The 25,117-nt window shown below is 37.6% G+C and overlaps 4 protein-coding genes across 6 annotated transcripts; 3 read left to right on the top strand and 1 right to left on the bottom strand.

Annotated features, from left to right (window-relative positions):
* Window positions 1-2,613: 2,613 nt before the first annotated feature.
* On the top strand, window positions 2,614-5,168 carry LOC147487425 (putative xyloglucan endotransglucosylase/hydrolase protein 32). The gene is given in 5 exon segments (XM_086573467.1): window positions 2,614-2,891; window positions 3,014-3,113; window positions 3,276-3,479; window positions 3,481-3,494; window positions 4,471-5,168. Coding segments are annotated over 5 exon segments (876 nt in total). The 5' UTR covers window positions 2,614-2,700; the 3' UTR covers window positions 4,838-5,168.
* A 4,499-nt stretch (window positions 5,169-9,667) lies between these two features.
* LOC147487423 (uncharacterized) lies at window positions 9,668-15,135 on the top strand. The gene is made up of 2 exons (XM_086573184.1): window positions 9,668-11,186; window positions 14,659-15,135. Exon 1 carries the CDS (start codon window positions 9,795-9,797, stop codon window positions 10,632-10,634), a length of 840 nt encoding a protein of 279 aa, XP_086429310.1. The 5' UTR covers window positions 9,668-9,794; the 3' UTR covers window positions 10,635-11,186; window positions 14,659-15,135.
* Window positions 11,939-12,827, top strand: LOC147487424 (uncharacterized). Its single transcript, XM_086574030.1, has 2 exons — window positions 11,939-12,295; window positions 12,549-12,827. The coding sequence occupies exons 1-2, from the start codon at window positions 11,939-11,941 to the stop codon at window positions 12,825-12,827; spliced, it is 636 nt and encodes a 211-aa protein (XP_086430156.1).
* A 4,396-nt stretch (window positions 15,136-19,531) lies between the features above and the next one.
* On the bottom strand, window positions 19,532-21,998 carry LOC147487422 (casein kinase II subunit alpha-1-like). Of its 3 annotated transcripts, none has more exons than XM_086571379.1 (5): window positions 21,866-21,998; window positions 21,378-21,460; window positions 20,702-20,765; window positions 20,507-20,575; window positions 19,532-20,122 (listed from the first exon to the last, which is right to left on the bottom strand). In XM_086571379.1, exons 2-5 carry the CDS (start codon window positions 21,449-21,451, stop codon window positions 20,024-20,026), a joined length of 306 nt encoding a protein of 101 aa, XP_086427505.1. In that variant the 5' UTR covers window positions 21,452-21,460; window positions 21,866-21,998; the 3' UTR covers window positions 19,532-20,023. The 3 variants fall into 3 exon arrangements, with proteins under 3 accessions (XP_086427505.1, XP_086427504.1, XP_086427506.1); XM_086571378.1 differs by having other exon boundaries at window positions 21,825-21,880; XM_086571380.1 differs by having other exon boundaries at window positions 21,797-21,868.
* Window positions 21,999-25,117: the final 3,119 nt, after the last annotated feature.

Below are 25,117 nucleotides of genomic sequence, written 5' to 3'. Positions count from 1 at the left end.
TTTTTTTTTTGGATTAAATGTAAAATTAAAGACACAGCAGTAGGATTTGAATGAGTTTAAAAAACTAAAATCCAATGTAAAAAAAGAGTATGTTTTTATATGAAGTCGATCTTTTTCAACTATTACACATTTTTGTAATATGCATATTTGTTTGTGTTTACTTTTTGAATTATGATAAATGATTTTATTCATTTATTGTAATATAGGTGTGTATTACTATATATGCTATAAGATATATTAGTAAAAATATAAAGAAAACTCCCCCAGCAACAGTGTTATTTCTATCAACCGGATTTTTGCTTTCCAATTTTGCCCTCACTCATAATTTCTATTTACAATGCTATCATCTGATTTTTATTTGTAATTTATTATATTTGATAAGGTTAAATGTGTAAATATAATATTCAACTCTCTAAAATTTGATGGGCTTTTACTAATGTTGCAAAAAATTTGAGGAGGTTTGTTTTTTTTAAAATCAATCTTGCTACCCGGATTGGGCTTTTTTTGGCTTTTTCCGGCTTGGTTAATTGGACAACTCTCAATTTCACGCTTTTTAAAATTCAGAAATTATTTTATTTTTTTTTATCCCGTTTAACACATTTAGTTTAAATTAGTTATTTAGTAGGACATCTTTACATCTAGTGGGTTGGGAATTAAAAAATTATGATATTCAAATTTGAATTTTGGAATCTTTTTTTATTAACCCGATATTTTGGTTTCGGATAGTAAAAAATAAGTGCCACCAATTTGGTTACCTTATTTTGACTAGGATTCAATTGCAATTTTTTTTTTAAATCAACATTGCCAGACACTTTTGTGGGCTTGCTTTTATGGTTTGGTTCATTAGACAATTCTCAATTTCATGCTCACCCAAAATGCTAGTATTAATAAAAAACCACCTACCACCTAGCCCGTCTAGACACTGTGCTACCTAGAAAGCCTAGGCACTCTCCCACCGCCCGAATACCACCTAACGTTTTTTTAAAAATTTGCATATAGTGTGAAGAGGCCAGAAAGAGTTTCATATGTTTGAAGAAATTTTACATCCAAAATTATCACTGCCTGACTGCTAGAATTTATTTGGTGGGTCTCAGGAGCTCTAGCCTGTAGGCATACATAGAATGCTTAATCCGAGGGAGATTAATAATAGAGTTTGGGTTGGTACATACTACTAGTGGATTGTACGTTTGTACTAATTAATGCATTGAATGCCTATGTTTTTGCTCGATCTAGGGGAAATGTTTTCTTTGAAGCGAACAGTTTTACATCGGTTGTACATTGGGGCGTTGGGACATATGTAAATTCCCTTTTACATCGTATCAAAATGAAAAAATATCCTTCTTGTGAATCTAGGGTGTGCTTGGTTTGTGGAATTATGGGAATAATAACCACACTTATTGTCATTTTGGATGAGTAATCCTTAAAAACAAATTAAAGACACTTGAATCACTATCCACTACCTAGCCCAAAATTTGTTTTTTTTAACATCTAGGAAAAATAAAATTAAAAATCGTGTACTACTCCAAGCACCACTAGCATATTTCTTTTAAAACATAAAAAGAAAAAGAAAATCTATTTACATAATGGAGGTAAGCAGGTGTTGCTTACAACCCAAGCAAAGATGTCAAAGAATGAAATACGCCCTATGTGAAGATCGTCTATCTTTCGCTTTTGTCCACCTAAGAAGCCACATCATGCAGCACCCACCGGGGCTCAAAGGCTTTTCATCAATCACCATCCCACGAAGTTACTGAACGTGGAACCGTAACAAACTCTAGATGTACAACTCTGCCCCAAAGGCTATTGTCCCATGCTCTGAATGAAAACCGTAGACGACACTAACGAATTTCATAACTGCAACCCCTCGCCCTTAGGAGTGGGGTGCAAGCCATTAGCCATGGCATACCCTGGTACCCAAGAATCAGAACGAACGTGCCTACTGTCTATGTGCCTACTTCTAATCAATGATATACTAGTACTACTTGATTGGTTAACTGGCCATCAGAGTCTGGGCCAACCCATTTTAAACCAAGTGTGAAGGCAAAGAATGACAGTGAGTTTCGCATTATGCAAATCGGACAACCTTCACAAGAATAAACGTAAAAGAAGGGGCACATCACTACAAGTATACAACATTTCGTTATGCAATATAAACTTCCCAGCAACATTTTGTTATGATATAGTAATGTTGCTTTTAATAATTCAGACAGATACCCATGTTGCTTTCCATGTCCTCTAAGTATAATGCATAATGCAAACTTTATGTACATTCACACGAGTACATAATAAACACCCCATTATCAAACACTCTATTCATCTCATATATTTCGTAATATTTTCCCCAAACAAAGAAGCAGCAATAGCTATTAGCAGTTTCCATCATAATTCATAAATGGAATAAAAAGGCTAGTTGAAACTTGAAAACAGCAAAATTAAGGAATAATAGCTTATAGCTTATCACATTTTTTACTTTGCCTCTTGGTTATACTTTGATATTTTGTTATTTTATTTGAAATTTATGAACCCCACATCAAGTCCCCTTATCACCTCTCTTTGAAGGGTGGGTCCTTGATCTCCATATTTATAGCAACTGTACTGCCATACTCATTCAAATGCACCTTCGCTTGCCTCACCTATAGTGCACCTTAAGCACACAATCATTTTAGTTTCTATTCATAGTATATTTTCATCTCCATTTTCATGGCACTTCTTCTGTCTCTTTTTCTGCTCTTCATTATCCCTTCAAGCACTGCTCAACCTTCACCTGGTTACTCTCCAACTTCTAAATTTAGAACTGTAAACTTTTATCGTGGATTTAGAAATCTATGGGGTCCTCAGCATCAGACAGTTGAACAAAATGCTTTAACAATTTGGCTTGATAGGAACACAGGTCTCTCTCAAGTACTCTAAATATGCTTTATGTTAGAAGTGTCAAGTGTGTAGTCTACACATGCTTCATTTATAAGTGTGTTTTCACATGTTCTCATTTTCTTACTTGATTTGCATAGCAGGGAAGTGGTTTCAAATCCAAAGTCCCGTTTAGATCGGGTTACTTTGGATCTTCAATCAAGCTTCAACCTGGTTATACTGCAGGAGTTATAACAGCCTTCTATGTGAGAATTGGACTAGTTACTTAATTGAGATATTTTTTGCTGCTTTAGTCCTTCCCTGCTCTGTTTGTCTATGATCTATACAATATTTAATAATGCTAATTAAATAATGAACTTTTAACGTTGTGAATTCTTAATATTAATGTCGTCAATTGGAATTGGCAGCTATCAAACAATGAAGCGCATCCTGGGTACCACGATGAAGTAGACATTGAATTCCTTGGGACAACGCCTGGGAAGCCATATACATTACAGACTAATGTATATATAAGAGGGAGTGGGGATGGAAAAATTATTGGAAGAGAAATGAAGTTTCATCTGTGGTTTGATCCAACTGCAAATTTTCACAACTATGCTATACTTTGGAGTCCCAAAGGAGATCATGTAAGTGAAGTTTCCCATTCGCGTACAGATCAACTCAGAAAGAACCCAAGTGGCAGTGTGTCCATTGTCTTAAATTGGTGCACATTTTACACTTATCTCAGTTGTTTGGCTATAAAAGACACCAAGTAGATAACGTACTTGACCTGAAATCAGCCTAACTGGTTTTCTATATAGATCAAGTTATTAGGAAAAAAATCTTTGTATGAGGGAACAAAATAACGGACGATCATAAATAATAATTGAAAGCTACCCGAATCTACCATACTAGCTAGTACGGTACTATATGAATATGATTATGTTACTCAATAATGATAGCTCTAGTTCAAGAAGAGTAAAGTTATTTTGAAAGATTTCTGGTACTTCTGTCGAGTTCATTATTTGCTACAACCAAAACTGCAATCCATTATTTGCTACAACCAGAACTTTCGACCCCATAGGGCAGAAAGTACACTACAACTACGTATTTAGATTTTAGGGGCTAATGATATTCTCTAGATTGTGGTGCCATTCAACATTTGGTATATTCACATAAACATAACGTCAGATTGCACAAAAATAAAACTGAGATGACCCGAATTCTTATTCAACATTCAAGCTTGCGTGACTCTTGAAAATATTTATTAAGTATGCCTAATAACTTTGCTTAATTTGGGCGTTCAATATACTTCATACAATACAATATACTTCATACAATTCTTATTCAGTATACTTCATACAATATACTTCAATATTTATTAAGTATGCCATATGTTCTTACTGATCTATGTATGTATATATCATACAAGTGTGTATAATGTATACTATACGTTTAAGGACTCAAGGTAGACTTTCTGTAAATTGTCTCATTTAATACGTACCATATATGTGCAATTGTATAAACTCCTTATTAAAGAAAAACAGACTCTTGTCTATACTACTGTAATCATAATTCCCCTACCAAGTATATAGCTTTACAAGTAACTTTCCTCTGATTCAGATTTTTCGTGGATGATATACCCATAAGAAGGTACCCTAGGAAAAGCGTCAATACATTTCCCTTGAGGCCAATGTGGCTGTATGGCTCAATATGGGACGCCTCGTCGTGGGCTACTGAAGATGGAAGGTACAAGGCTAATTACCAATACCAGCCATTTGTCGGCAGGTACACTAATTTCAAAGCTAGTGGATGCTCCGCCTATGCGCCGGCGTATTGCCATCCTGTCTCAGCCTCTCCATTTCGTTCAGGAGGCTTATCTAAACAACAATATGCAGCTATGAGATGGGCTCAAACACACTACTTGGTCTACAACTACTGCAGAGACTACAAGAGAGATCATTCAGTCACACCTGAATGTTGGAAATAAATCCAGTATGTGCTTTCACAAAGGGCGTCCCAATTTTTACTTTGAATACTTGGGGTATCTTGAGATGGGTCAATTTGCCAAAAATATAACTCAAAGGTAGATGAGCGTCCAAGCCTCCAATATTTAAAAGTTCTAGCAGTTCCGTAATTGTAGTATTATTGTTGTAATTGCTCAACATCACTTGATACATTATGTGTTATTGGATTTAAGCATAGAAACAAAGGGAGATGGGGTCTTGAACAAACAGAAATGGGGTTGAGTGTTCACCCACGTTTCATTTTCACTGTTCACCCACGTTTCATTTTCAAATCAATTGAAATATATGTTTGTAGTCAGTGTCTTAAAAGTTGGTGCAGTTATGGAGGTTTCAATTTTTCTCTTTTGGACTTAGTAATGTGGGGTTGAGGAGCCCATAAGATCCTCTTCACTCTTGTGTAAGCTGTAAATCAATTCAATCAGCATCAAGGTATCACGAACTCAAGGCATGAGGATGCACTCTGACGAATTTAACAAGAGGCCTAGCCAACTAATATGGTTCATTTGAACACACCAATTTAAAAGTTGACAATGACTATTCTGGTCCGTGCTCACAGTAGTTTCTGTATTTAATAAGAATCGAGGCCCTAAGATACGGAATCAATGTTATGAGTGACAAATAGAATGAGGGCTTCCTGGTGAGATTATATAAAACAGGAACCCTTTCTCGAACCCAAATCATACTTAAATGATAGTTCTCAGCCAATTTCATATGTGAAGATTTTGGAAAAGGCAGCTCACAACAGTAGGCGGCCACATGAATCCTGGCAGCTAAAACCGGCCCATAGTCCAGATCAATATACAGTTGAAAGTCGCAGGCTCTGGAGGTGAGCTAGCTAGAGGCTAGGTGCCAGGAAGCTCGAGTCTGACTTAGTGAGCTCATTTACATGATCACTTCACAGGTAAGGGTGTACCTGCAGAGTACCGACGCAAACAACTTAATGAGGTGTCTGCTTCTAATAGTGCAAGAAGCTAGGTTGTTAGAGCAGGTGAATACACAAGTGCAGTACAATACTATAATGTTCAAGAAACCATATTTTGCTCCTGCCATGGTCTCCTCGCAACTCGGGGAGCATGAAACTTAACACAGATGAGGCTGTTAACTTGTCTAGGAGGCCTTGGGCATGAGGTGCTTGGAGTGACTTAGAGCGAACCTCTGCATCCAGCCAGAGGATAGGTGTTCATGTCGATTTCCCCAGTAACCAGGAGGGCTCCCCCTGACCAAAGCAGCTAGGAGCTGTAGTTGTGTACTTGTGCATACAAATGTGATTCGTACATACAAATCAATCGTACAACATGATTCATTTCAAAAGCACTTAAAACTAAGGAACTACTAGGCCAGCTAATCGATCAACTCAGCTCCAATACGAATCCATTATTTTAATTTTGATTCATTTTCAAATGTGTAATTTTGATTCATCTTACAAGCGTTGCATTATTGGCATATTTGCATCTGATGTGGGGAAATATGCTTTAGCAATCAATAATGCGAAGCTTAGAGAAAGAGATTGAACTAATGGATGGGGTCTTGTGCTTTCAACTTTATGAGTTGTACAGAAGAAAATAATTAACATAGACGGAATGTTCCAAAAACAATGGGATATAGCTATCACCTATATATCCTGATCTCCCAGTTCACTATATTGTCTTTTTTGTGCGAGTCATTTATGTTTGGTTATTAATTGGTAGCCTCTGAAGTCTGAACTGTTAAAGCCAGACCTCTGCCAACCATATACTCTGAATTTTGAGGATTTCATATCACCTTAATCAGTTCCGTTGCTGTAAAAACTAAGTTCATGACATTAAAACTATCATAAGCACATACTAATTAACAGACAAAAAATTGTTGATAAGTATAATACATGTTATCTCCTTTTCTTCTATAAAGTTGAAATATAAAAACAACAAGAATACAAGTATGTGAGAGCTACGTTATGTCTTTTTTTTTTTCGATAATCAGTTAATCACCTCCCATATATTACTTAACTTATAAAACCATAGGTACCAGATTCTGTTCCAGGATACACTTTGGAAGATTACTCATGTTCAGTTGATGGTGAGCCCATCTGGCCAACTCATGAGCATCCCCATTTGACTCCCTACTGACCCAATTAAAACTACTAGAATTGAAAGAAAACAAAAGATTGTTTACTGAAGGTCTCAAACTCTCCAAGGCCCATGAACATGTATGGCCAGACAAAGCTCTGATTATGTTATGTCGAAATCCTTATAGATATCATCAGATAGAATTGGGTTCTAAGCCAACCACATGTAACATTACTAAGTTTTAATCAACAGCCAAAAGAAAGTATGTTGTTTTCTTATGCTTGCGGGCCATCGCAGCAATATATGTTTAGCTCTAGTCAAGTCCAGCATGGTCATCTGAGCTTCTTTGGGTGCCATTGTCAGGAGGTCCGGTCAAGAATCATGTCTGTGCATTATGCCATTATATATGTCTAGGGCCATATAGCAACGTGGAGAAAGGAATCCATGTGTTTGGTACTACTTATTGCTTTACATTACAAATTATGGATAGGATTGTTGATATGCTGATATTTATTCGACAAACAATCCTGATGAAAACAAATTGTGGAGTTTGGTTACGAACAGTCAGGAAGTTCTGTAAGTGGAAAATACAAACATTACGAAATCTAGTATGTATGGCACACAATAATAAACTGATTCAATCACTCTACTTTACAAGTATGCAGCACCAGTTCTTGTAAAGTTTTGTGAAAAATGATACTAATCATGCGATGTTTCTTGAAAAACCCGTGAGAGACTTGAATAACCCTAATCCTGTGAATTTATACAATCCCAAATAAAAAATATAGTGCGAGGAGGTACAAAATAATGAAATAAAAATGAGGTGGTCTACAATAGCTCGGGAAGGTATTACTAAATAATTAAATTAAAAAGTTGCTCACAAATATGTAGGGAGGTGTTTACAAAAAAGGAAAATATGGAGATTAAAACTACACTGTTCGGCTGGTAAGAGGGGTTCCTGGAAAGTCCTCAATCTAATAGTGTAGAGAACTTGTCATTTTACCGCCACGCGATGGTTCAAAAGAGGTCACTCAGGCGGATTTACCCAAATTTAATGGTTTAAATTGCCTAAGTTTTCAAAGGTTTGGAATATTCTATTATGGCTATACAAGAGAATACTAAAAAGATAATTTCAATAGCTAGTTTCTAGAATCCAAACATGATCCAACCGAGATATATATATCAATTAAAGTGTCTGATATCTTTACTACCTTACAAATCCACACACTTCTTGGGTTGAAAAAAAAGAAAAAGAGCAAAGGATAGGGTTCTAAGCTCTCCTGCGGCTGAAAGCAGTGTCTTCACTCATCTCTCAAACTCTCAAACTCTCAAACTCTCTACTCTCTCTCTCTATATCTCTTACAAGCAAATTCCCTCCCCATCAAGTTTTGAATCTCGTTTCAAATTTGAATTCTTGGGTTTCCCACAAAACCCAAGTTTGAATTCAAAAGTGCTAAAGTAGGGTTCAGATATAAGTTTCTTTTTCTCTTTTTTTCCCTTTCTCTAGTCAATCCTATCCCCTCTCTCTCTTCATCTGTTTAGTTATCTGGCTATTCTTGTTTGTGTACATGTATCTCTATTTCGCCCATCTTCACTACATCCATAGCTCATAAAGCTTCAGGCTGGCAGTAAGCATGCCAGAAGTGTCAAGGGAACTGTTTAGGGGGGAAGCAGTTGTTTCCTCCTCAAAAACAAAAATAGAGATGCTCCAGAAAGAGATGAAAAATTTGTTTAGCTCTAAGGAGAAAAAAGTGGTGGACATAGTATGTAAGAATGAGGTGGAAAAAGATGGAACAAATGTGCTGATGGGTAAATTACAAGGGGATAAGTATCTCAAGCTACAAGATAATGCAGATGAGCTGCATCGGAGCTGGCAGACCAGAGGAAATACAAAGATTGAACTCGTTACTGAGGGGTTTTACAAATTTCAGTTTGATAATACAACAGAGTATGATCATGTGAGGAAAAATGGACCATGGCTGGTTGACTGGTTCATGGTTTTATCATGTCTATCAAAAAATGGAAGAACCCAGGGAAATTGGAATTTGATCCGAGTTTTGACTTGGTGAACTTCTGGGTTCAGATCTTTGGTTTACCAACTAACTGCATAAATGAGGAGAATGTGAGGAAGATTGGCTCAAGTTTGGGCATAGTCAAACTCACGGATTTAACATGTTCGGCTGAATTCAAGAAACCAGTGGCAAGAGTGCGCATAAAGATGGATATTAAGGAACTATTGCTTAAAGGTATTGATTTAAGAACAAAAGTGGGGGAAATGCTACTAGTAACTTTTAAGTATGAAAAACAGGATATTTTCTGCTATTTCTGTGGGAGGATTGGTCATGATTTGCACTTCTGCAACCAGAAAGATAAGTACTGAGTAAATCTTCTCATGTGTGGTGGGTCACCGAGAGATATAAAAAACAACTTCTCTTTCACGTTAAGAGCAAATGTGTTCTATAATGGAGTGGTAGATCCAACTCCTAAAGTGGTTATGATTTCAGGCACACCGCAAAGGCCGCGTTTTGATCAAATTCTGGCCAAAAACAAAGCTTCACCAGTAAGAAGGAACTGGCAAGGTACTGGTATTTCGGCCACCCCCCCAGGCCCAGGAAGGAGACTGATGTTGCAGGTTCAGTGACTGTTGGATCAGTGATTAATGGAGCACGTGCAGAAGAGTCCCACACAACTCAGGTTTCAACGGATATAGCAGGGATTGGGACAGGTTCTGAAAGATCTGTTGGGGCCCTAGTGGTGTCAGATCAAGCCTAGGTCCTTGTGACAATAGATCTGAGTCTTTGGGCTCGGGCCCGATCAGTGGATCTAGTAGCTCAGGGGAAACTTTAGGCCCAGTCTATCAGGTTGGAGCTGGGGAATGGTGCTTTGGGTATCTATGTCAGGGGCCAAACATATGGACTTGGACGAACCAAGTAAAGAACAGGGGACTAGTCAGGCTCTTAGCCTGGTGGTAGTAGGGCTGGATAGACCTAGAATGATGGATGTGGAGACTTCTGGAGACTGTTCGAGCAAGGTTGGACAAAGTGTCAATTCCTTGGAACATGAGCAGAACTCGTCAAACCACTCTTTTCAACCTCTCCATCACAAGCCGCCTGTTGCCATTGCTGCCCTACCCCTTAGCAATGAAGGCATGGTATCAAAAGATGGGATCTTGGCACAGTGGCCCATTTATCAGTTCAAAAGTGCGCCAACACGTGGTGGAAGCTTAAATATGTTGGCTTCTCAAGGTATGAGAAGGCAAGTGCAAAAGCCAGAGTCTTCTCGGGCTTTGGTAACTCACTCCTCACAAACAACATACTCAGTGCAAGTAGGCTCAAAGAGAAAGAAAATTTCTAAAGAGGAAGAGAACATGGCAAGTATTGTTAGGTATAGGTGGGTTAGAAGAAGTGTTAGGGTGAGTGTGATGCGCTCAAAAAGGGTAAAGCAACATGCTGATTATGTGAGGAGTAGAGGAGAGGGACATACTCTGATTCCTATGCATGCCACAATCTTTCCAATATCAAGTGATTCTAGCTCCTCTGTATCAGTTGGGCCATATACTGTGGTGAGTTCCAGTGAGAAGTTGTCTTCTGATGCTGCAATCCTGGATAATACTCCACCAGGATCTGAAGGTTCAAATGATGAAGAGGAGGAGCCTAATCTCCCCTTGGTGATGGACAATCCACATGACCAGATACTGGAGTATGAGGGCCAATAGGATTATGGGATGCTAGGTCAATCAGAGTTACTGATGGGGTATGATGCTGATTTTGAGGATGATATTAGTTAGCCGAGACCTCTGGCCATGGATAACTCTTCAGTGATGCATAAATTCCAATTCAGAGAGATACAGGGGGATGAAGGGAGCTTTAACTCACAACATGGGAAAAGGCTAGCACATGAGGAACAGATTAGTACAGGAAGTCGAAGTGGCAGTTTAGCAGTGGGGGTCTGCTCTCTCCCCCAGGGTTCGCAGTGGCTGTCCCCCAACAGCTACCTAAGCTTCAATGATGACCTGGAATTGATATGGAATAGGAACCTCCACGGTAGTTCATAATCTAAAGGACCTAATCCGGCAACATCAACTAGAAGTGATATGTGTTTTGGAAACTAAGGCAAAAGCAAAAAGGATTGAGGAAGTAGCTAGGGATATTAGTTTTAAAGGTAGTTTCTGTTATCCAGCAGCTGGTCATAGTGGTGGCTTAGCTATTTTTCTGGAGGGATGGAGTGGAGATAGAGATCTTGGGTGCTACAAAAAACTATGCAACTGGTAAAATCTCTAAATATCCTAGTACACAATCATGGTTTTTCACTCTGGTTTATGGTGAACCTATTGCTAGAAACCGTATCAGAGTTTGGAATGAACTCAGAGCCCTTGCACCTAGTATACCTGGGCCTTGGGTTTTTCTTGGGGATTTCAATGCTATAACATGCTTAGATGAAAAATCAGGAGGTAATAGTATTTTTAACAAATGCATGATTGATTTCAATGGTTTTATTAATGATCTTGGCCTGATTGACCTTGGGTTCAAGGGACCAAAATTTACCTGGTCCAATAACAGAGACTTTAAGGACCATATTCTTGAACGTCTGGACAGATTCTTAGCATCTACAGACTGGTTAGTTATGTTTCCTCATGCTGCTGTGAGAACAGTGGTCTGTGCTGCTGCATATCACCTTGCTCTCAAACTTTCTTTTACTGCTTTAGAAGAGAGAACTTATAAACCTTTTAGGTTCTTTAATATGTGGTTCCAAAATGAGACTTGTATTCCTACCATTGAGGAGGCTTGGGAATCTGCAAACCATTTTAAACCTGACTGCAATATGATTACTAAATTGACAAAAACAAGGATTAAAATGACTGCTTGGAACAAAGAAGTCTTTGGCAATATGTTTCAAAACATTAGAGATATCCAATCCAAGTTGGAAGCTCTGATGGCAAAAGCTTTGACTAGAGCTATATGTGAGGAGATTCGAGCGCTCAAAACTCAATTAAATTAGTGGCTGGATAAGGAAGAGGATATGTGGAAACATAAGTCAGGTGCTCTATGGCTAAAAGAGTATGGGAGGAACACTAAGTATTTCTACATGTCAACCCTGTATAGAAGGAGAAAAAATAGTATCGACAAACTCAAAGATGATTTTGGCCAGTGGCTAGAAGGTAGAACTAAAGTGGGTAAGAATGTTAATAAGTTTTTTAATGACTGTTTACTTCTGAGGTTACCTAGTATCAACAATAATATAAGCAATCTGTTTAAAGCTATTATTACTGATAGAGAAAATGAGATGTTGGTGGTCATTCCATCCCATGAGGATGTGAGGTGGGTGGTCAACAAGTTGGGGGCTTTGAAGGCCCCTGGACCAGATGGGTTCCAGGGGGTGTTTTTTCAAAAATTGCTGAGATATTGTAGGGAAAACAGTTAGTGAGTGTGTTCAAGATTTTTTTAGAACTGGTATCCTTAACCTTAAGTTTAATGAAACTTTTATAACTCTTATTCCTAAGATTGCTAACCCTGAACATATAACTAAGTTCAGACCTATTAGCCTATATAATTTTGTGTACAAAATTATCTCCAAAATTCTTGCTAATAGGCTTAAATGCCATATTCATAAGATTGTATCACCTTTTCAGGGCAGGAATATTGGGGACAATATTGGGTTAGCTAGTGAGATTTTCCACAATATGAAAAATATGTATAAGAGGAAGGAAGGGTGGGTGGCTCTAAAGCTTGACATGGCTAAGGCCTATGATCGAGTTGAGTGGTCTTTTTTAAATGATATCTTTGAAAAACTGGGGTTTTGCAATAAGTGGAGAGGGCTGATCAACCAATGCCTGTCTTATGTGTCTTTCAAGGTCCTTCTTAATGGTTCTCCTCTAGGGAATATCTTCCCACAGAAGGGCCTGAGATAGGGTGACCCTCTGTCTCCTTATCTCTTCATCCTTACGTCTGAAGCCTTATCAAGGATGATTAACCAGGCGGAGGTTTATAATGCTATTCATTGGATCAAAATTAGGAGAAGTGCTCCCCCTATAACACATCTTCTTTATGCAGATGATTTGCTTCTGTTTACTAGGGCCTCCCTTAATGAGGCTTCTACTCTGAAAGGTATCCTTGAGGATTACTGCCTGGCTTCAAGGCAAAAAGTTAACTTTGATAAATCGAGTATTTACTATAGCAAGAATGTACATGCCAGACATAGGAAAATCCTTAAAAAGTTTTGGAAGATGAGAGATTTTGATACTAAGGATAAATACCTGGGAGTTCCAATTGTGCTTACTGACAGTAAGAGTGAGGATTTCAATTACCTGGTGGACAACATTCACAATAAGATTAAAGGATGGAGGGCTAGACTGCTTTCACAAGCTGGAAGGACTGTGCTGATCAAGGCAGTGGCCCAAGCTTCACCCCTCTATGCCATGTCTGCCTACTCTCTACCAGTGTCTGTGTGTGATAACATGGATAGGGTTTGTAGAGATTTCTAGTGGCATGGTACACAGGAATCTAAGAGTATCCACACTATTTAGTGGGATAAACTCTGCAAACCCAAAAGCCTTGGGGGCTTAGGGTTTCGTAAGTTTGTTGATATTAACAAGGCCCTTCTAGCAAAACACAGCTGGAGGGCTCTAAATGAGTCCTTATGGGCTAGAACATTCAAAGTTGCATATGGGAACAAATGGATTGGACATGAGGAAAGGCCACCTTCCAATGCTTCTTTCTTCTGGAAAAGGGTACATAAAAACCATGACTTGATTCAGAATGGATATGGGGCTTGTTGGAGCATTAGGAATGGTGTGACCACCTCTGTCTTCCAGGATCCTTGGCTTATGTTTCATGATAAACCTATCATTCTCAAGGACATCTGTCCACCCAGAGGTATGCAGAAGTACTGGAAAGTTAGCCATCTCTTGAGGGCAGATGGTACTGGGGGAACCAACAAGTCCTTAATGAGAATTTTGACAGTCTGATCAAAACTCTTATTAATGAGGTTCACATTAGACCCATGGCTGGGAATGACAAACTCATTTGGTGGCCAGACAAAAAGGGTGGCTTCAGTGTTAAGTCTGATTTCAACCTATTGAATCAGGAACAGTGAGAGGAGCAAGACTCAACCCTACAAGTCAAGTCTATAAAGAGAATCTAGAAGGCAAAGGTGGCTGCCAAAGAGCAAATGCTCTTATGGAAAATTTACCTCAATATTCTACCCACTGGGGACAGAATTAAAAATAGAATCAAGAATGATGATATCTTATGCCCGTTATGTTCAGAGGAGTTTAAAATTCTGGAACATGTGTTCTTTCAATGTCACTGGGCTAGAAGCATCTGGTTTGCTTCCCCTTTGGGGATTAGAACTGAAGTATATAAGGATTGGAGGGCTAGGAGATGGATAGATGAAATCATGGAGTGGAGTAACAGTAAGGAAAAACATATTGCTGACTTGGGTGTATATGCATGCACTTTGCTGCAAGGCATGTGGGATAGCAGGAATATGCAAAAGTTCGGCAAGGGTGCTCTAGGTAAAGAGGAGATACTAGCCTCTAACAATATCCAGTGGCACAAAAGACTGAAGGCCTTCGAAAGGGAAGACACCCTACCCCAAGGAAGGAGAACTAGCAATCCAGTTATTGCTGGAACATCTTCTAGTCCTCATACACATATACATACACACAACCATCACTTGAGCATAGTAGAAAACATGGAGAACCATAGTTTAACTAATGTTGTGTATGATGTGAATATCAGATTTGATGGAGCTTTCAATAAGGACAAGCAAACTGGAGCAGGAGCTGCTATGGCTTAGAATGCACAGGGAGACCTAGTAGCCGCTGCAGTTAGGAGGTTTAAAGTTCGGACAACTGAGAAAAGTGAACTCTTGGCGGCTGAAGTGGCAGTCAAGCTAGCATCAACCCTGGAGGGAAGGAAGTATGTCTTTTAGGGAGATAATGCTGCTGTCATCAGATCACTTGCAACCCAAGTTTCTAATCTAAATTGGTCCCTTCAGACGATAGTTGAAGCCATTTGTAGAAGTGTCAGTCTTTTGGAAAATGTAGTTTTTAGGTGGTTTAACAGAACTTGTAATGGGGATGCCCATGATTTAGCAAAATGGGCAAGTAACTCGTGTGACATGAATGATCTGCCTAGATGTTGCAAAGACTATAACTGTAATCCTATTATCTGGTAGTAATAGAAATGGGGTGTTAGCAAAAAAAAAAAAAAAAACTACCTTACAAATCCCACTCCCACCTAGTGATACAACAATACTTTAATATTTTTTTTATGTGACGCCTTCGTTTATTTTATGTGACTGTTTTGCCTCTCACTTCTATCTTAAATTTCAATAATTTCTTTGTCAAATATTGTAATATGTGTGGCATTGTAAAGGTAGTGGGAATTACATCTATCTGTTTAGGATTATAGGGTATAAACATAAAACATAAGTAAACTAAATTTCCTCATGTTTTGTCACATCATAAGACACATAAGTGAACACCATATGAGATCAAGACCCAAACGAGTTTTTTTTGGCTGTTTTGTTTAAATTCCAATAAAAAAAAATACTATTATTTATACAATTCCAAAAGCATTTCAAACTTTACATAAAAAATAGGAACTTATTGGAAAAAATAGAAATGAAAAAAAAAATAAAAAATAAGAAAAAAAATTGTACCTTTAAAAGATTCTTTAGTAAGCATTATTAACTATTATTATTTTTCGATAATTCTAAAATCACATTTGCAACTTAATAAAAAGCACATTGTGCGTGCATGTAACTAGTATTTCTTAAGGCACATAAGGTAATTGACCAAAAGACAAAAGGAACAAAATGGACCAAAACAAACGTTTAACAAATGCCCCTTAACCAAGCTGCCGAAAATAGTTGGCGAGAACAACCTACTGCTGACAGCTCCTCCTGACCTATGAATTTATTTTTTTCTTCCTCATTTTTCTTCTGTTTGGTGGCTTAGAGCACCTACTTTTGTTTCTACAAATTTTTGTAAAGATGTCATGGGCATGTGTACAACTCGTAATGTTTATAAGTATAAATAAAGTTTAATTTCAATAAAACAAACAAAAAAAAACAAATGCCCCTTAGCAAAATATATCAAATGAACAAGACCTAAATCTCTTTATTCATGCCATCCCCATTTCTAACCATTGATGTTGAGGACTCTTGTCCGGCCTCCACAATAGACAATGGAGATATTCTAACTCGCGCCAAACCTCTTTCACCACCTCAAACACTGGGAGAGGATCCCCAGAGCCTTTCTCATAGAAATATGTACAACTTCTGAGGTGGTGAAGGATATGAATCGATTGATTTCTAGATCCACTAACAAGAATGGTACATAGACTACTAATCTTAAATATCTTTTTTGCATTGATGTCAACATAAAAAACTGTGAAATAATAACGAGCTATAATTTTTATAGAGTTGGGTTGTTACATATTGCATTGGAGATCTGTTGGCGGAAGCATAAATGATAACAAATATAATGGTGATAACTAATTGAATGGGTGATAAAACACAAACAAAACAAAGTACCAATCAATGCAAAAGTAATAAAGCAAACAAATAATGGAGACAAGATTTACGTGGTTCGGCAAGTTGCGCCTACTTCCACAAGCAAAGGAGAAACTTCAAATTGAGAGAAAATCAAATTGCGTTCACACACTCACTTTGGTTTAATATAACCCCCAAAGTCCTCTTGTTTATGAAATCACAAATCTCTCATACAATTTTCAACCCTAAAGTCTTAAACAATGTTCTATATATAGTGTATAAAGTTTCATGGGCAAAATTTTGGTTTTGCCGAATTTTCAGCAAAAAATCGAGTGCAATGTCAAATGCGTTAAAGTAACAAAAGTGTGATCGATGTTAAATGCTGTTGACATAGGTTAATATGATGCAATGTTAAATGTGGTTGACATGTCACTGCATCTCTCTACGCCAACAACCAACAATGGCATACTCCAACAATTCTCCACCTTGGCGATAATTTCCCAAATTTGAGCCGACCAATCAAATAACAAAATAATAACTTTCTCCGATCCTCTACTCTAAATGTCCCAAAGGACCAACAACTGCACCACATAACGGTTTCCTACGTATCCTCTAAACGGGATCAAGCCAATCGTAGTTCACATATGCTTATAAGAGCCAAATCATCTTAAATGAAAGATACAACTCAAGTCCAAGCAATGGTGGAACTTGACTCCAGAAACCACTTTGGTTATTAACATATATATTAGCGGGGGTTCACCTTGGTATCTATCTTAGTAAGTAAGATATCACCCTCTTCCAAAATCTCTCTAACAGAGTGAACCTACCGCATGCACATCAATGTGCTTTATATGGGCATGATAAATCTGGTTCTTCGCCAAATATATAACACTCATGCTATTACAGTGAATCTCTAGCTGATCCTGCACAATACCCAAGTCATCTAACAAACTCTATAACCAAATAACCTCTTTCATAGCCTCAACCACTGCCATATATTCTACTTCTATCATAGACAATGCAGCCGTAACTATAAAATAGCCCTCCAACTCATTGGAGCACCATCTAAAGTAAATACATACCCAGTAGTGGACCGTCGCTTATCCAAATCACCTGTATATAGTCAGAGTCAACATAACCCACACAAAGCTAGTATCCCTCTCAAACATCAAACCAACATCTACAATACCTGGAATGTACTATAGAATCCATTTCATAACTTGCCAATGTTTCTTCCTATGGTTGTGCATATATCTACTGAAACACTAGCAACTACTCGTGAATTGTCTAGCCTAGTGCACACCATCGTATATATCAAACTACCAACATCACTAACATATGGAACATGAGTCATGTACTCACGCTCCTTATCGGAACTAGGAGGCATAATAAACACTAAGTTTAAAATGAGGGGCAAGAAGATGTATTTACAGATTTAGTGTTCCCATCAATACCAAATTTATGAAGTACCTTATTCAAATATGCCTTTTGAGACAACCAAACACTGCCTTTTGCTTTATCTCTCTAAATCTCCATGCCAAGAATCTTCTTAGCTTCACCAAAATCCTTCATCTCAAATTCTGAAGACAAAAGCTGTTTTAGCTTATCAATCTCAATCTTGCTTCTTGAAGCTATAAACATATCATCAACATACATGAGCAAGTAGATGAAATAACCATGTTGTAGTTTGCAAAAATAAACACAATAATCATAGTGACTTATTATGTACTTGTGCCCTAGCATAAACCGGTCAAACCAATTGTACCACTGCATGGGAGAGAGTTTCAAACCATATATCGACTTTTTCAATTTACACGTACACCAAATCCTCCTTTCCTGCAACTTTATACCCACTCAGCTGAGTCATATAGATCTCCTCTTCTAAATCACCATGTTAAAATATAGTTTTTACATCGTGCTAGGCTGCTAGCTACAAATCATACTGAGCTACCAAGGGCAAAATGATGTGTATGAAAGAGTACGTGTTTTACAACTGAAGAAAACACCTCATTATAATCAATCCCCTCCTTCTGTGTGTAGCCTTTAGCTACCCATCTTGTGTTTTAACCTAACTCATCACTTAGAGATTTTTCTTTCAATGCAAACACCCATTTCCCGCCAATTGCCTTTTTACCCTTAGGTAACTTTACAAGTTCTCAAGTCGCATTCTTATGAAGAGATTGAATCTTCTCATCCATTGCTGTCTTCCACCTTTTTAACTTAGAGCACTGGATTACTCCATAATATGAGTATCTTCGTCAAGACTTTCAATAACAAGAAGTGCATAGGTAGCATAACCTTTTAGCCAATATAATGGGGGAACATTCCTTTTAGCCAATACAATGAGCAATGTCAAATGCTTTTGACATCTGTTATAGTTATATATAGTAATAAAAGGGAGATGTCAAACGTGGTTGACATAGGTTAATGATACAATGTCAAATGTGGTTGATATGTCACTGCCATCTCTCTACCCTAACAACCAATCGTGGCATACTCCAGCAACAAGTTCCTCTAACAATACAAAATGTATTTAACATATTTCAATAATAACAATTACAATTAAATGTGTGTGTCATCTCCAGTAAATATAACAATCATACTTATATCTGAATGTTCTTTTATATCCTAATCAAACCGGAACTCCAAGCTTAATCGCTGCCAAGGATTTCTTAATTCTCTCTATTGCTGCTTGCAAAGTTGGCATTGATGTTGCGTAAGAGATCCGAATGCAACTATCATCCCCAAACGCACCTCCAGGTACAACAACAACTTGCCCCTTACAACGAGTCTGAATCTACATAACGAGTCTGAATCCTTAATGGTACCAAACCCTTCAACCTATGATCTATAGTAAGAACTAAAATCAAGAAACAAGTAGAATATAGAGACAGATGGGTTACCTAATCAGTCGAAGTAGGACATAGAGACGGATCAAATTGCAATATGCACCAAGGTCCTACGGGTTTCTACAAGCAGCACAAGGTCATGCTGTAAATATACTGTCGGGGGTTTACGAGCAGTCTGGTCATAGACTGAAGTTGCAAAAACTTGTTTTTTTAATCACACATTCCCGATTCATGTTGAAATGCAAAGATGTTACATTTCTATGGGTTTGAGATGAAATGCAAAGATGCTACATTTCTTTGGGTTCAGGACTTCAAGTTGAAATATCCTCTCATCCAAAAAAATATTTTGAAATATTCAAACTACAAAAAGAATATCTAGACCTTTGGTGTACCTGATATATGCAATGATATACAAAGGTTGCAATACTGAAAGACCTATCTGTTGTTGTACAAATAAAGAGTTAATTAGTATTAACCGAGCCAATTAGGATTATTCCCCCCTCCCCTCTACACACACAAAAAGTCATTTGGAGGGAAGACCCTAATTTTGGGTGGTTGTTAATACTAGTTAACCCTACAAATAATCACAACACACTTTCCACTGGGAAAGAGTTTCTAAGAACACGTACCAAAAATCTATCCTTTTTCACTAGTCAAAGAAAGCAGTCTACAACTGTCATCACATAAATTGAGTGTTGGTAATTGATCTAAATCTAAGTTTTGCACAGGAAAGTTTTCTACATCCGATGGGGTATAGTTACTGATCCAGCATTTCGTCGCAGCTATCCTTTTTCCTTTTCTGCTGAAGCTTCCTGCTAGTATCAACAACTCTCACTTGAGATAAGTATGGATGGGCCTGATGCAAGAAGTTAAGAACATATCAAACTAATGATGAAAACAGACTTCGTACGAGAAGTTTTTTAATTCAACATGGCAAACAAATATAATGGAGAGGTCTAACAAGTAACTCCGGTGGTAGATGCCAACTATTCTAATATTAGTACATTGTAATTGTGCAAATTCCAGCTGATTAATTTCGAAGAGACTACACTTCCTGACCCCAATCCTTAATACATGCTAACAACAGCCACCCCTCCCCCACCCACTCTCTCTCTTAGTTGCCTCCCACATTTGTGGACCTAGCAATTTGTAGATAATGATTCGCTTCGACAAACAACAGCAAAAAAAAATAAGAAAAAGAAAAAAAAATAAGGGACTTCACTGACTCGTATAGAATTACCATAGTTTCTTGTGCACTAAGCCTATCCTGATGATCATAGCGAAGACGTTTATCAAGAAAATCAATTGCCTGCAAGTCATATACAAGTAACTAAACTTAACTAGTTCATAGAAGTGATAAATATAGAGCGATAATGTAGTTTGTAAAAAGGTTTAAATATATTAATATTTCTTTTCAAGGGAGAAAAGGGATAACCTCAGGAGATACTAGATGCTGATTCTCTACATTAACGAATTCGGACCAGGGCTTCCTGTTGCGCCTGCACAAAAATTAACCAAAATCATCATCACCTGACATACAAACGACTTGTTTTGTTCCTTTCTACTGATCCCAAATGAGAAAGGACCTTTCTAGCTAAGAGTGGAATTTGAGCAGAGTGGCTCGGGTTCAGCTCAAGCTCGTTCATTTAGTTAAATGAGCCAAGCTTGAACCTATATTATAACCCGTGTAACAAACGATCTTGATGAAGCTCTGCTCGATAAGCTCAAATAGCGTCTTCGCAGTGTAAAATAACTGAGCAACTCAGGCTCGGTTCAGGCTCGTTCATATAATATATGAGCCAAATTTGAATTTATTTTAAAGCTCGCTTAATAAACGAACCGGGCTCGAACATACTGAAGCTCGGCTTGATTAGCTCGAATTCCACCCCTCACCCTTCCACCAAACAAAGTTATATCCTTGTCCCCCCTTATCAATTTTCTTCTATTTTTTTCCTCCGTAACCGCATATTACCTGGAGGGAGAATTGCCATTTGACTGATCACAACTTATGTTCAAGTGTTCAACACCGCAAGACTCGAAAGATTTGAGACCAAGACCCAGACCCCCAATCCACACACAAGGAAAAAAAAAGTACACATGTAAAGACTTACCTTTCAACAAGGCCACCAAACTCAGGCTTAAGTTCCAACTGATATCTGAACAAATGTGAGTTTAGATAATCCATGCCAAGTACCTGAAAGGATATCCAAAATTTTAAATTTGTGCTCCGGATAATCTCCCCCTTCCTCTATCTATCTTCTCTAACTTATAGATGTCAAAAAAAATTGTGGTTTTATACAAATAAATTAAAACCGAAGATATTCACTTCAATTGGACTAAGAGCCAAAGGAGAAGATTGAAAGCGCACTCTAATATATACAAATAAATTAAAACCAAAAATATTCACTTCAATTGGACTAAGAGCCAAAGGAGAAGATTGAAAGCGCACTCTAATATATACAAATAAATGAAAACCAAAGATATTCACTTCAATTGGACTAAGAGCCAAAGTAGAAAATTGGAAGCGCACTCTAATTATCTAATATATACGGGACGACCTTGCTTAAAGGCATTATTATGATGCTAAAAATACACAAACCTATCCATGATAGCTAAAAAATAAAGCCGAGGCATGATATTGGTTTATAGTCTATGCATCCCATTTAGATTGACCATAGAAGACCTTTCGGGAGAGAACTTAAAACCAAATATAATAAGTTTATAAAGGATATTGGGAAAAAAACAATAAATGGAAAGTACCTATTTCTTAGAGCATTTGCAATGCAGGTGATAGAGAGGGGGTAGTGATAATTATCACCTACTTGGGTCCAAAACTGCTGTGCAATGCAGGGTGATAATGAAGGTGATAATTATCCCCACTTCAAAACGAGGTGAAACCAACCACCGAGTTTATCACTGACTTGTTAACTTCGGACGGGATGTTGGATTCCGTCTGGATTACAAAACTCACCAGACGGAATCCAACATCCCGTCCGGAGTCCTAACGGCTACCAACGGTCAAAAAGTCAGAACGGTCAAAGAACGGTCAAAATAAAAAACTTTGGTATATATACAACATTTGTTTCATTTCAACTCACACTTCCAACAATCATATATCATATTTCTTCTTCTTTAAAATCAGTTCTTAAAAACCAAATATCAAATGGCATCAACTCAGCATCTCAAGCAAGTGGTAGCACTCAAGCAAAAAGCGAGAGCTCACTTTAGCATGTCCGATGATCAAGCTCTATGTCTTGCTTGGATAAAAATTAGTGAAGACTCTATTGTTGGTGCTTTCCAAAATGCAAAAGGATTTTGGAATCGTGTAACAAACGAAGTTCAATCAAGCACGGGTCGGATAGGTCTCCGATTCAATTAGCGGAAGGTGGAAATATATTTCAAAAATGATGAACAAATTTGTTGCAATTGTGAATGCGGTGGAGGCTCGACATGCAAGTGGTACAACAATACAAAGCCGGGTAATTACAACGTTGTCAATTTGGAATTTATTGATTATCTTAGTCTTAGTCTAATTATTTCCGTCTTCGCCTAATTATCTTAGTGTATTTATTATTTCCATTTTAGTCTTAGTCTAATTATTATCTTAGTCTAATTATTATTGCAGTTTAATTATCTTAGTCCTAGTGATTATTTTAGTCTAATTACCACCATTTTTTTTTTTTAGTTGTCCGAGGCAAGGATGACGCACCAACTACAAGAAAAATCGGCTTTTCACTTGATCATTGTTACGTTATACTCAAGGATAATCCAAAGTGGAGTAACGCTTTTTGAGGCAAGGTCAAGCCCCCTACAAAGGAAAAGGTCGCAAAAATGATGGTGAAGATTCAACTTCTAATTCACCAAGTGTTGGTGGAGTTGAATTGGAGGGTTCTCAAGAAATAGAGCGTCCCAAAGAAATGGAGCCGCCCTCTTGGATCGAAGAAAGCCAAGTCCAAAAGGAACCAAGAAAAAAATCATTTGGTATGTTGGAGGGTTACTTTACACGCTTAGGATACATTTGCACAGGATGCAAATGAAACACAAAAATGCTTAGAACTTAGGGAAAGGGAACTTGCATATGGTCAAAGAACTGTGATGGCAAGAGAAGAAAAAAAATCGGATTCAAGCAAAAAAAATCAGGTTCAATTGGAAAAAAAAATCGGGCTTCAAAAGATGCAATATGAAGCTAAGATTTTAGCGACCGATACAAGTGTCCTCCATCCCGATACCGCTTTTATAATCGAAAGCAACAACAAGCTGAAATACGTCTTTGAATGGGGAGGGCTAGAGGTGGTTCTAGCTCTAACTAAGCTTATGTATTTTAATTATCTAGTATTTTATTTTAATTAAAGCACTATGTATTTTAATTAATGCACTATGTATTTTAATTTCACTGTCTTTTTAATTAATGCACTATGTATTTTAATTTCATTGTATTTTTAATTAATGAACTATGTATTTTATCTAACTGTTTTTTTTTTAATTAATGCACTATGTATGTTCTCATCCAATATAATTATTTTCATAGAAATACAATTACCAATCAAATTAAAATACATTGTAATATAGTTCATTAAAATACAACTGATTAAATACGTTGGAACTACATAGGAAATACATTAGGAAATACATTAGGAAATACATAGGAAATACGTTGGAACTTAATAGTTCACGTTAGGAAATACATAGGAAATACATAGGAAATACGTTGGAACTTAATAGTTCATGTTAGGAAATACATAGGAAATACATTTTCATTTCCATTTTAATTTTCGCCTCCTTCTCCCTCATCTGGATCCGACCAATTTGGATCATAAATTGGTACCGGATCTGCTGTTTCTTCAATGCCACCCAATTAAAAAAACATGTTCAACTAAGTCCTTTTGAAGATTAGTATGTGTAACTTCATTTCGATCTTATTTCTTGCTTCAATCATCCGATAGACAAAATGAAAACCATCATCTTCCGAAAGAGAGCTTGTATTGTTTCTTTCCTCCGACCTTTCCAATTCCAAACTCCACTTTCACGCTCATTCTCAACAATCATATTATGCATTATAATGCATGCCTTCATTATATCTCCAAGAACAACAACACTATGACAACGCGCGAAGCCTTAACAATATGCCATCGTACTCGCAAAACTCCAAACGCCCTTTCAACATCCTTTCTTACAGCTTCTTGACGTTGAAAGTAAAGATCTTTTCATGCTTATTTCTTGGATAACTAATGGCTTGAACAAATGTGCCCCATTTTGGGTAAATACCATCGGCAAGATAATATCCCATATCATAGTCATTACCATTCACATTAAATGCAAATAAAGGGGAGCCTCACCTTGCTCTAATGATTCAAAAACATGAGAACGATGAAGCACGCAATGTCATTATCACCGAACCCTAGTAGGCCGAAGAAGCAATGCCAGATCCAACAATGTTTGTCTGCAACGGCTTCAAGTATCAAAGTTGGTTCCTTCTTGTACCCTACATGTGTTCCAGCCCATCCACTTGGGCAATTCTTCCACACCCAGTGCATACAGTCGATTGATCCAAGCATTCCTGGAAAACCCCTTGCTGCATTTTCAGCTAATATCCTAGCAGTGTCTGCCTCACTTGGTCGTCTCAAGTACTCTTCCTCAAACGCCGTGATAATTGCCTTGCACCAACGCTTCATAGATACATTTGCTGTGGAATCTCCAATTTGTAAATACTCATCCGTTGAATCAGAAGAACAACAGGTTAATTGTGCAACCGCAGCTAGTCCCCTTTGTAACCCGAGAAATTGCTTGCCGGACCCAATCCATCCACCTTGTCTTTAAAGTAATCGTTTAATGATGCAACAAAGATGCAACA

The sequence above is a fragment of the Coptis chinensis genome, chromosome 7, assembly GCF_015680905.1.
Source record: "Coptis chinensis isolate HL-2020 chromosome 7, ASM1568090v1, whole genome shotgun sequence".
Classification (NCBI taxonomy): domain Eukaryota; kingdom Viridiplantae; phylum Streptophyta; class Magnoliopsida; order Ranunculales; family Ranunculaceae; genus Coptis; species Coptis chinensis.
This window is presented reverse-complemented; position numbering and strand designations above follow the sequence as displayed.